The sequence below is a fragment of the Camelus bactrianus genome, chromosome 33, assembly GCF_048773025.1.
Source record: "Camelus bactrianus isolate YW-2024 breed Bactrian camel chromosome 33, ASM4877302v1, whole genome shotgun sequence".
NCBI classification, from domain to species: Eukaryota; Metazoa; Chordata; class Mammalia; order Artiodactyla; family Camelidae; genus Camelus; species Camelus bactrianus.
Window position 1 is genome coordinate 5,973,114 of NC_133571.1, and position 12,010 is coordinate 5,985,123.

At 38.6% G+C, this 12,010-nt stretch overlaps 1 protein-coding gene across 4 annotated transcripts in view; it reads right to left on the reverse strand.

Annotated features, from left to right (window-relative positions):
* Positions 1 to 11,739, reverse strand: part of C33H11orf65 (chromosome 33 C11orf65 homolog) — a 33,290-nt gene extending 21,551 nt beyond the window's left edge. The window contains exons 1-4 of one of the 4 annotated variants that reach the window (XM_045506119.2): positions 11,603 to 11,739; positions 9,837 to 9,949; positions 8,056 to 8,145; positions 4,203 to 4,295 (exon numbers count right to left, since the gene is read on the reverse strand). In XM_045506119.2, the coding sequence (XP_045362075.2) occupies positions 4,203 to 4,295; positions 8,056 to 8,136 (174 nt within the window). In that variant the 5' untranslated portion in view covers positions 8,137 to 8,145; positions 9,837 to 9,949; positions 11,603 to 11,739. Of the gene's footprint in view, positions 1 to 4,202; positions 4,296 to 8,055; positions 8,146 to 9,836; positions 9,950 to 11,037; positions 11,138 to 11,404; positions 11,544 to 11,602 lie in introns of those variants that run through there. The other 3 variants (XM_045506118.2, XM_074356890.1, XM_045506120.2) reach the window with 3 other exon arrangements.
* Between the last annotated feature and the right edge of the window lie 271 nt (positions 11,740 to 12,010).

Genomic DNA, 12,010 nt, shown 5'->3' on the forward strand with positions numbered 1-12,010 from the left:
ATACACATGCTAAACATAAGTTTATCACTAGCGACATTTCGTACATTCACAATATTGTACAGACAATATTTCCACATTTTAGTCACTCCAAAAGGGAGCCCTACTCCCATTAAGCAGTCACTCCCCTTCCACTCTCCCACCTAGCCTCTGGCAATCACTAATCTGCTTTCTTTCTTTCTTTTTTTCCTTTTTTTTAAAAAAAATATTCTCTATTTGTTCAGACATCCCCATGTATCGTCCTCCTCAGCTTTATCCTACCCAGGCTTTGGGTCTGCCTGTTCTTGTCCTGTCTGCCATCCCTTGCCTCACATGGCTGTGGGCAGTATATGATTTTGAAGGCTGGAAGCTGGCCCAGCCCTGGCACTGCATGGAAGCAGGCAAAACAAAGGCAAGTCTCTGTGCAGCTCCCTCAAGGAATCGCCAGACAAGTCAAAATACACAACCACAACTTTTGAGAACAAGGTCTGTATTTGACCCCCTGGCCCCAGCAAGCCACACCAGGAATGTGAACTTTTGTCTCCACAGAGGCCATTAAGCTGGGAAACGGGGGATGTCAGGTAGGTAAGCAAAAACACCACAATGTTTCTTTACCAAAATTTAGCAGCCTCTTTCTTCATTAAACACTTTCCTGGTTGCCTTAAGTTGTTTTTTTTTTTTTAATTAGATTCCTGAATTCTGATAAAGTTAATTCTGATAGTTATTCTTAAGAGCTCCCCGCTCCACTATTTTTCAGGATGGTGGAAGATTTTTTGTTTTGCATATGGAAATTGATAAGCTAATTCTAAAATTTACATGGAAACACAAGCATCCAAGAGTAGCATGCAGAGTCTATACAGAAGTGTAAGATGGGAGTACTTCTTCACGACATAACAGGCTTATAAAGCTATAGCAATTAATACACGGGTAGAAATTAGATTAATGGAACAGATACAGACAGATTCAGAAACAGACTCATACATAAATGGTTGCTTGGTTTATAATAAAAATGGCACAGCAGAGCAGTGGAGAAAAGACTACCTTTTTAGTAAACAGTGTAAAATCAGTTGGATCTCTATATGGAAGAACATGAGAGCTGACTTCTGCATACACAAAAATCAATCCCAGAGGGACTGCAGATCTACTAGATATAAAAGGCAAATCAATAAAGTTTATATAAGAGACCATTTGCATGACCTCAGGGTTGAAAAAGTTCATTTTTAAAAAGCATCAACCATACAGAAAAAGACTGATAAATTGGACTACATTAAAATTAAGAACTCTGTTCATCAAAAGACAAATTAACCTAGAGGTGTAGAGGAAACAAAATTGGCCATAAAGTGGTTAATCGCTGAAGCTGAGTGATGAGTATATGGTGGTTTATTACTTTATTCTTTCGACTTTTGTATATGTTTAAAATTTTTCATTAAAGAAATCAATGGAAAGACTATTGACAGAGACAAGTCAAATCACTGAGTGAAAAATGGTATGTGTGACACATAACTGAAAAAGGGCTTGTATAAAGGATACCCGGAGAACTGCTAAAAACCAGTAAGAATAAGAGAGACAACACACGTGTACAAGACACTTGAGAAAGGAGATGTGTTAGGGGCTCAGCTGACTTGGAGGCGAGAGAGCTGAAAGGTAGTTAGCAGCTGATTAAAGCAACAGGCGAAAAAGGAAAGAGCGCCTTTAACCGCTCAGCTGCGAAGTTACGATCAAGTCTAAAGAGCCCCAAATCAAAGGAAGCAGCAGCGCCCCCTCGGGTGGGCGCCCGCTCACCACGGAGGGGCCTGCACAAAGGCCCGGCTGTTTTACGTGTGTGTGGGTGTTGGGGGAGGGGCGGGAGAAAAATGGAGGGGGGAGGGTCAGGTACGCTGATTCAGACTGAGGTAAGTTTCTTCCAGACTTCCAAGTAAGGAGATCTCAGCAGAGGTGCCTGAAGACCTCTGCTCAAGGCCTCAGGTAAAGAAACCTAGGAGTGTAGGCGATGGGGCTAGGAACGTGCCTAAGAGCATGACCAGGGAGGGCCGGGGTCCTTGACTGTAACTCCGTTTAGAGAGTGTACTGCACCGACCGTGCACCGAGTCGAGTGTGAGGCGGGGGCAGCTTTCCCCTGTGAGTCCTGGCAGGTAAAGCCCTGGTAATTGCCTGTGGTCAGGCCTGAAAAATCATATATAGAATTGTACACAGGAGCAGAACTCCTCAAAATGATGCTCAACTTCGTTAGTAATCAGGGAAGTGCAACATTAAAAATGACAATGTTAAGCCTTGGTGAGAACGTAGAGCACCGAGAATTCCCAAAGATTGCCGATGGTAAATATAAACTGGTATAATAACTTTGGAAAATAGTTTGGTGAATTCTTCCATCCAGCAATTTCATTTCTAGGTAGACTAGAAACCAAAAGAAATTCACAGACATGTAAACCAAGAGACATGAATACAAAGTCCCAGAAGTAGCATTTATGACAGCCTTGAACTGGAAAAAGTTCAAATGTCAATCTACTGTAGAAAGAATTACTAGCTGTATGCCCATAAAATGGAATACTGCCATCAATTCTATGAAATGAATGTACGTACCCAAACAATGTTGAATGAAAAAGCTAGAAACAAAAGTATACGATAGGATTCTATTATACATAGTTTTAAAAAGGAGAAAACTAAAGTATAGTGGTAGGATTCAAAATAGTGGTTATCTTTTGGAAGAAGGGAGTTGGCAGTGATTTGCAGAGAACCTAAAAGCAGTGGTTTGAAGTATGAAAACACTGACCTGGGTGATGGTTACACAGGGGTTTGCTTGTGATGATTCATTGTTATAAATATTTTATGAATTTTTTATATGTGTGTAGTACTTAATTTAAAAGTTTTTAAAAATAAATACAAGCACATTTAATTTATAAAGTAGCCACATATTTTTAAGGGGGAAAAAGATATTGTATCAATAAATAATGTCAAAGACTTAACACATAAGACAAGACACTATAAACCTCTTAGAAGAAAACATAGGCAAAACATTATCTGACATAAATGTCAGCAATGTTTTCCTAGGGCAGTTTACCCAGACAACAGAAATAAATGCAAAAATAAACAAATGGGACCTAATTAAACTTATAAGCTTTGGCACAGCAAAGGAAACCATAAGCAAAACAAAAAGACAACCTATGGAATGGGAGAAAATATTTGCAAAAGATGAGACTGACAGAGAGCTTAACTTCCAGAATATATAAACAGCTTATACAATTTAATAAGAAAAAAACCAAATCACCCAGTCCAAAAATGGGCAGAAGACCTAAACAAAAAACTCTCCAAAGAAGACATACAAATGGCCAATAGGCACATGAAAAAATGCTCAATATCGCTTATTATCAGAGAAATGCAAATCAAAACTACAATGAGGTATAACCTCATACCAGTCAGAATGGCCATCATTTAAAAGTCCACAAATCATAAATGCTGGAGAGGATGTGGAGAAAAGGGAACCCTCCTACATTGTTGGTGGAAACAGAGTTTGGTGCAGCCGTTATGGAAAATAGTATGGAGATTCCTCAAAAACTAAAAATAAACTTACCATATGATCCAGCAATCCTACTCCTGGGTATATATCCAGAGGGAACCCTACTTCAAAAAGATACATGCACCCCAATATTCATAGCAGCACTATTTACAATAGTCAAGACACAGAAACAACATAAATGTCCATCAGATGATTGGATACAGAACTCGTGGTATATTTATACAATGGAATACTACTCAGTCATAAAAAAGAATAGACTAATGCCATTTGCAGCAACATGGATGGACCCAGAGACTGTGATTCTAAGTTAAGTAAGCCAGAAAGAAAAATACCATATATCACTTATATGTGGAATCTAAAATAAAAGACAAATGAACTACTTATAAAATAAAAACAGACTCACAGATACAGAAAATAAAGTTATGGTTATTGGAGGAGGGCAGGGGACGGGGGTGAGAAGGGATAAATAGGGAGTTCGAGATTTACAGATACTAAGCACTATATATAAAATAGATAAACAACAAATACACACTGTACAGCACAGGGAACTATATTCAGTATCTTGTAGTAACATGGTGAAAAAAGAATATGAAAATGAATATATGTTTGTTCATGTATGACTGAAGCATTATGCTGCACACCACAAGTTGACACAACATTGTAAATTGACTGTACTTCAATAAAAAAATAAATAAATTTAATAAATCCTTACCTCTTTAGGATTAATATATCTCACTATCTGACATGGTTCCCCTTGTCTTCTTATATTAATCAGACTTTTTAAATGTTGGAACACAGCAACATTCTAAAAGTTCAAACACATAAGATTTTATGGTCAAAACTGGGTTTTCTACCTCTAATTAGCTTTTTACCTAACTAGGGCAAAATAAGTAAAAAGCATAAAACAGATTTGCATATGTAAACTTGATTTTAGAAACATTATCCACTTAGGGTTTGCTTTGACAAGCCAGGCAATATTGGTATTATTCTCACAGAGTTTTACTCTTAAATTTATAATTGTATTACTAGCAACTATAAAGAAAATCTCCAAAACTTTGGCTGTGACACTTTCGCATAATCCAGAGTAATCCAGAAGAAAGACAAGATGCAGTTTAGCAGTTAAGAACACTGAGTATGGCATAGTATTGTCAGGGTTTAACTGTTAGTACTTACTAGCTGTGTGATACTAAACAAGTTGTTTAACCTCTCTGCTCAGTTTCTCACCTAAAATATGGGAGCTATGGTTGGGAGTAAATGAGTTAATATTTGTAAAGCACTTAGAACAACTTCTGGCACAAGAAAGCTCTCAACAAATATTATCATATTATCATTACAGATTCCTCCTCATTCCTGTAGTAATTCCACTGATTTACAAACCTTATCTACTTTTCATGTTAGCACAAATTTAGTCAAGCAACTGAGCAATTCTTCTATCTTGGAAATCTATTTCTTTGGTAATCCTCTCCTCATACCTTATCCCACTGCCCCCAAACCCTTAATAACTCTTGGTAAACTTCTCCCCACTGTTTACTCATGTTAAATCAAATCAAACAAATTCAAGTTGAAGTAATCCATAATACCAATATAACAATTGGAAGTCCCACTGCAATTGCCTGTGGAAGATGGTGCAGCCCACATCAACAGAAATAATACTGTTTCTGAAAGGAAGATGTAAAGGAAGATGATTTTCTTAAGTAAAACCCCAAATTGGGTATCAAGAATAATTTATGATGGTTTAAAATCTGAGTAGTATCTCCTAAACGTATAGATTATTGCATCAAGCCACCCTCAAACTCAGTGACTTAAAGTAACAACCACTTTCTGTGGGGACAACAGGGAACTTCTGCTGTTCCTGTTTGGATGTGTGTATCTGGCCGTGGTGACCTGCGAGACCAGCTGGAGCTGGGTGATTTACTCTGGCCTCACACACATTTTTGGGTCTTCAGCTTGCATTGTTGGAACATCTGGAACTTTTGGGCCTCTTTCTCTACGTAGACTTTCAGTCTGAGTTTCTTCATAGCATGTATGTTTCAAAGTACCAGAGAAGAAACAGCAAGGCTTCTCTTGAGCATCTCTTAGTCTGAATTCTATTAGTCAAACTCAGGACCTCACAGGCCTCAGGACATCAAGTGCAAAGTGTGACCCATAGGAGATTCCATATATAGTATCACTCAGGGGTGGCCCTGAAGAGAAATACTTCTAGGGTACAGAATTCAAGCAGCATACCTGGTTGTCTATTGTGCATAGAAGGAAAAAATGGCCAGAGGTACAGATCTATGGGCGGGTAGTAACTGATAGTTTGGCTGGATGGTCAGGGATTTGGAAAGAACATGATTAGAAAACTGGTGACAAAAAGGTCTGGGGAAGAGGCCAGACTCCTGCAAATGCGCATCAAGTGTAAAGATACGTGTGTCCCATGTCAATACTCACCAAAGAACAATCTCAGTAGAGCAGAATATTAATAATCAAGTGGGCAAGATGACTTATTCTTTAAAAATCAGTCAGTCTTTTTTCCTAGCCACTGCTCTCCTTGCCCAGTGGGCTCATGAGCAAAGTGGCCATGGCAGCAGGAACAGAGGTTACTCATGGGCTCAGCAACATGGACTTTTACTCACCATATCTGGCTGAGTGCCCACTTTGCCAAAGCAGAAACCAACACTGAGCCCCTGATATGGTACCATTCCTCGAGGGAATTAGCCAGCTTCCTGTGGCACAATGATTAGTTGGAACGCTTCCATTTTGGAAGGGACAACACTTGATTGTCATTGTAACTGATACTTTACCCTCCTGGGGGCACAATATTCCTACAAACACCACCATCTGTGTACTTTCAAAATGTTCTGTTCACTTGTCATTGTATTCCACATAACATTGCTTCTGACCAGAGAACTTGCTTCACAGCAAAGGTAGCACATGAGTGGGTCTGTGCTCGTGAAATTCACTTTGCCTTGTTCCCTATGACTGTAAAGCACCTGGCCTGGTAGAATGGTGGAATGGCATTTTGAAGACTCAGTTACAGTTAGAGTTCCAGTGACAAGACTTTTCAGACTAGGGTGATTTCCTTCATGTTATAAAATATGCTCTGAATCAATAACCAACAAAAGATGGTATTTCTCCCACCGCCAGCATTTATGAGTCTGAAAATTAAATGGTGGAAGTGAAAGTGGCTCCCTCTCAAAATTCCCTCTAATAACTCACTACTGAAAAGTTTGCTCCCTGTCCTTGTACCATTGGGTTCTGTGGCTATAAAGGTCTTAGCACCCATAGGAGGACATGTTTCCACCAAGGTAAACACCAATAATTCCACTAAAATAGAAGCTGCTACTGTCACCTGGCCATTTTAGGTTCCTCATGCCAATGAACTAACACCCCCCCCCAAAAGGGGGTTCCCTTATAAGAGGAAAAAGGGCCCGTTTAAGTGAAAGAGGGGAGAGAAGAGTCAGCACTAGAGTGATATGATGTGAGAAGGAGTCAGTAGGTCATTGCTGGCTTTGAAGATGGAAGGAGGCCATGAGCCAAGGAATGTGGGCAGCCACTAACAGCTGGAAAAGTCATGAAAACAAATTCTTCCCTAGAGCCTCCAGAAAGAGCACAGCTCTGTTGACATCTTGATTTTAGTGCAGTGAGATCCATTTCAGATTTTGACCTCCAGAATTATAAGATAATAAATTTTTGGTGTTTAAAGCTACTAAGATTTTGGTAATTTTTATAGCAGCAATAGGAAATTAATATGTGCCTAATCTTATATCTAGTATTTATATTACAATACATCATAGGTAGAGTATGACTCAAAAGGAAGAGGAGTAGGATGATGCATTTTAAAGGAAATATTTTTTAGCGTTGGAAATCAATAGTTATGCCCCAGCATAGGTTTTATGGCTTTAATAGAGGCAACAGAGGCAAATAACAGAAGCTATTTTGCAAGATGTGATTAACTGACTTAAAGGTATTTTTGTGTACTAGAAACAGAGCCACACCACTTCATACAAAATTATCAGGAACAGAGTGCTGATGCTATCCTAGAGACAAGAGTGAATTTTAGCTCTTGGCTCTCACCTAACCCAGGATATCAACTTGGATATTCCTTATTGGATAAGGAGACCAGTTCTACTCAAACTAAAGCACAATGAGAAACTACTATATTAATCCAACTATGTTTTAAGTCCTCAAGAGTAGATATTCAATAAATATTTAATGAGTCAATATATCCCCAAAACTTGCTCACAACCTGATTCCAGAGTCAAGAAGTAAAGTTTTCAGAGGTGAAAGCCAAATGAGCCTGTTAGTGACACTTTCACTGACAGCAGCCATTATCAAAGTGCCGAGCTCAGACTTGGTACTCAGTACATCTTTGTGAGGCTATTGAGAGAATTAATTAATGTTAACTTTTTGAAACTTTAAAAATGTTTACTTATAAAGCAAAGAATGGTATACAACTGTTTAATATACTAAAAAATAATGAATTGTATACTTTAAACAGGTGAACCATATGATATACAAATTATATCTCAATAAAGTTGCAAAAAAAAAAAAAAAAACAAAAACAAAACCCAAAGGAAACTCACAAGAAAACTTTTCCAGGCCTTCTGAATGACTATAGCAGCTTTATCCCTCTGTGTAAATTCTGATTCCTGTTTCCAAGCCATGTGAAAGTGCTAAAAGAAAATAAGTAAAGGAGTATATTTTGACTTTAAGTATATTTTAAATCAATTTATATACTCCATTATGAAACTGTCACTAGAACTCAATGAAAATCAAATAGAAAGTTGTATAAAGGGAATAATGAAAATGGTATTTGGTATCAAAATAATTATAATAAAAATGGATACCTATCATTGATTGCCTAATATATTCTAATTTTTAACTGAAATATAGTTGATTTCCAATATTATATTAGTTTCATTATTTTTAAAGATTATACTCCTTAATGTTATTACAAAACAATGGCTAAACTTCCCTATGCTATAAAATGTATCCTTGTTGCTTATCTATTTTATACATAGTAATTTGTATCTCTTAATCACATACCCCTATCTTGTCCCTCCCCAATTCCTGCTCTCCACTGATAACCACTAGTTTGTTCTTTATATCTGTGAGTCTGTTTCTGTTTTGTTATATACATTTGTTTTACCATTTAGAGTCCATATACAAGCAATAACATAGAGTATTTATCTTTGTCTGATTTATTTCACTAAACATAATACTGTCTCGGTCCATTATTGCAAATGGCATTATTTCATTATTTTTTATGGCTGAGTAGTATTCCATAGTAGATATATACAACATCTTATTTATCCATTCATCTGTTGATGGACACTTAGGTTGCTTCCATATGTTGGCTATTGTAAATAATGCTGCTATGAACATTGGGGTGCCTGTATCTTTTTAAATTTGTAACTTCATTTATAACTGCTTTTCTTCTACATTCAAATCAAATCAGTAACATATCTTTGAATACTCGTTATGTTTCTGACAGTGTACTAGGTATTTTATATACTATATTTATATTTTATATACATCCTTACATTTAATGCAGTTCAATAGAGAAGCCATGCACACACATACACATGCACAGGTTTACAAACAACTGTGTGTTTGTGTATGTGTGTATTTTAAATAGATGGTAGACTGAGCACACATTTTCACTTCTATCCTCCTAGAACCCAACTGAAGTGACAATGTATATAAAGTTAACCCATAACATAGAGAAGGGAGTTCATGAGCAAATAAGAAATTTTATCTTATTTCTGGAAAATCAAAAATAATTGGTCGTATCCTGTTGGGAATAACTATGTAAAAGGCCTGCCTAGACACACTTCAAAGGGGCTCTAGTGAGAGAGCTGGTTTGTCATTGGAACCCTAGAAAGGATATCAATTAGGATTTAGCAATTTAAAAGGGCTGGAAAGAGAATGACTATAGACAACAGGGTTAATTGAAGATCTGTATATGGAATAGCTGTGCCAGTTGTCTCCACTGTCACTTCAAGTCCCAGAGCTGCAGGCAAGTAGATATTTACCATTAGTCAAAAATATGCTGGTAGATGGATATTTACTGTTGGGCATAAAACAAACAAATCCTGAAGACTTATTTCTTTAAAAAATTCACATAAACTCTCTGGGAAAGCTAGTTCTAGTATGGATTTGGCACTCCACAGTAAAAACCCTCTTATTTTAGCATTTGAGAGATGCCTTACTTAACTGATGGCTACCTGACCCTACCCCACTCTGAGAAAGCCTGTTAATTAACTTACGCCACCTACTTCATAAAGCTCCAACGCAATCTTTCCACTTGTGAGTGTGGACAGCAGGAAAATGAGAGACTTACACAAAAGCATGTGATACTCACACTAGTGCTCTAGAAAAACTGAGACAGATCTTCATTCTTCATTACTAATAGACAAACAAGGATCACTTGATGTTTAAGGAAAATCAATGATGTGGAAAAAGAAATAACAGAATCTGAAGGAAAGAAAAATGGTAATCAATTTAGCTTAGATCAGTATGTTGAATGGCTTTAGGAGGGTTGTTTCTGGAGATAAAATTGTACCCTATGCAATGAAAGGTATGACTGAGAAGATTAATTTAAAAAGAGGTTAGAAACTCTGAAAAAGAATTAATCATGCATAGTCATGGTTCAAATATAAGGCATATTAAAATACTGCTAAGAGGTAAAGAGAACACATTTGATCTTGATTTTGGATACATTCTACTTCAAGTGGTCCAGAGGGTGACTTCTAAATAGCATATTATGTGGCCATATAATTGAATAATTTATATAGTTCTAGTAATGTAAATGCAGATTTTTTTCTATAATTTAAAATATTTTAACCAAAATGTGTACTTCTTTCAAATAAGTAAAATAACGTAGAACTTACACTAAAAAGCAAGTTTTTGCCCCATCTCACTCTTTTCCACCTTCATACTCTAAAAGCAATAATACTTAACTATTTTTTGTTCTAGATCGTCTAGTCACTATTTCCATGCTTCTAAATAATATGCTTGTATAGTTAGATTTATCAACTTTAGAAGTGATTTGTTGACTTTCTGCAAAGATAATTAAGAATTTATCTTACTTATCTTCCAAAACCCTGCTTATCTTCCCTCTCAGAATCACACGTCATTATTTTTAGTTTGTCTGTTTCTTACCTTATTGCTTTAAAGAATATTTAAACCTTTGTCTCTTGTTCCATCATGCTAGCATAGGTCACTTGACTCCTCCTTACATATAATAAGGATATAAATATCCCTATCCTTCTCTTCACATACCTTCCAAATATTCAAATCCCCAAATTCCATCACCTCTACTTGTCAATATTCACTTGGAGGGATTTTTCGAACATCCTGAATACAAGTCCTTTATTGAATATATGTATTGTGAGTATCATCTCCCAGGGTGCCTCACTGCTCTCTTAAAGGTGTTTCTGTTAAGTCTTTAATTTCATAAAATCCAGTGTATCACTTGTTCTTTACAGTTAGTGTTGTCCGTGTCCATTTAGGAAATGTTTATCTAGAAGGCAGTGTCCTCAAGATGGTATCAAAGGTCATACCTGATTTCACTCCACCTCACAAGAAGATCAACTAAAGTCTCCACAGACAACACCCTTGTGAAAATACCAGAGCCCAGGAGTGAGGCTGAAGCACCGCCCCCCACCCTAGACTGCAAAGACGAAGAAGGACGGTATTAGAAGGGTCAGAGAAGCTTTTTACTTTCGCCTCTCCCCAAGGTCATCACTGTGCGGCACTAAAAGGGCCCCTTGGGCCTATGGATTCTTCAGTGGGAAGAGAGGGTCCAAGGGAGACATGCAGCTTCCCCAACACTGCAGGTTTCCTGTGAGGGGCACTCAGATCTTGCCTCACGGGGATCACTGGGGGTTAGACAGAGACAGAGAAAGGAGGGGCAGGGCTGACGGCAACCTGTGCTTTGATCTCAGCAGTTTGCCTTACTGCCGATACTTGCGCCTAAGCAGAGATCTCGCGAGTTCACCGAGGGCGCAGGGAGGAAACGCGGGAGAAGGGCTTAATCCCGGGCGACACCGGAAACGCGAGGCCGGACGCCCAACAGGGGCTTCAGAGAAACGACACGTCCTAAGGGGAGTTGGGGGTGGCGCGGACCTCCAGGACACGGGACCTTCAGCAACGGAACCAGGAGAGCCTCCTATCAGAGGCCACAGAGGCAGGCCCATCCGGAGTGGTAGCGGCGGAGGGGTGGGGACACTATTCCCATCAGCTGCCAATCGCCGCCGGCCCAGAATCCGCTTGTGCCCTTGGTAACACCGCAGACGGAAATGACGCATTCTAGTTCCGCTTCGTTGGCCAGGCCAGGCCCCGTTGGCCCCGCCTCTCGGCCCCGCCCCTCGGCTCCGAGTTTTCCGCCCCGCCCTCCCGCTTGAAGCAACGCAAACGTGGTTGGATGTGTCGGAGGCTCCCACCGCGTTTGTCGGTGGCTTCCAGACAAAGGGTTTTGGAAAGGAAACCAAAGTGACTTTCCGCGAAATTGTGCTCAATATATTATAAAGCCCG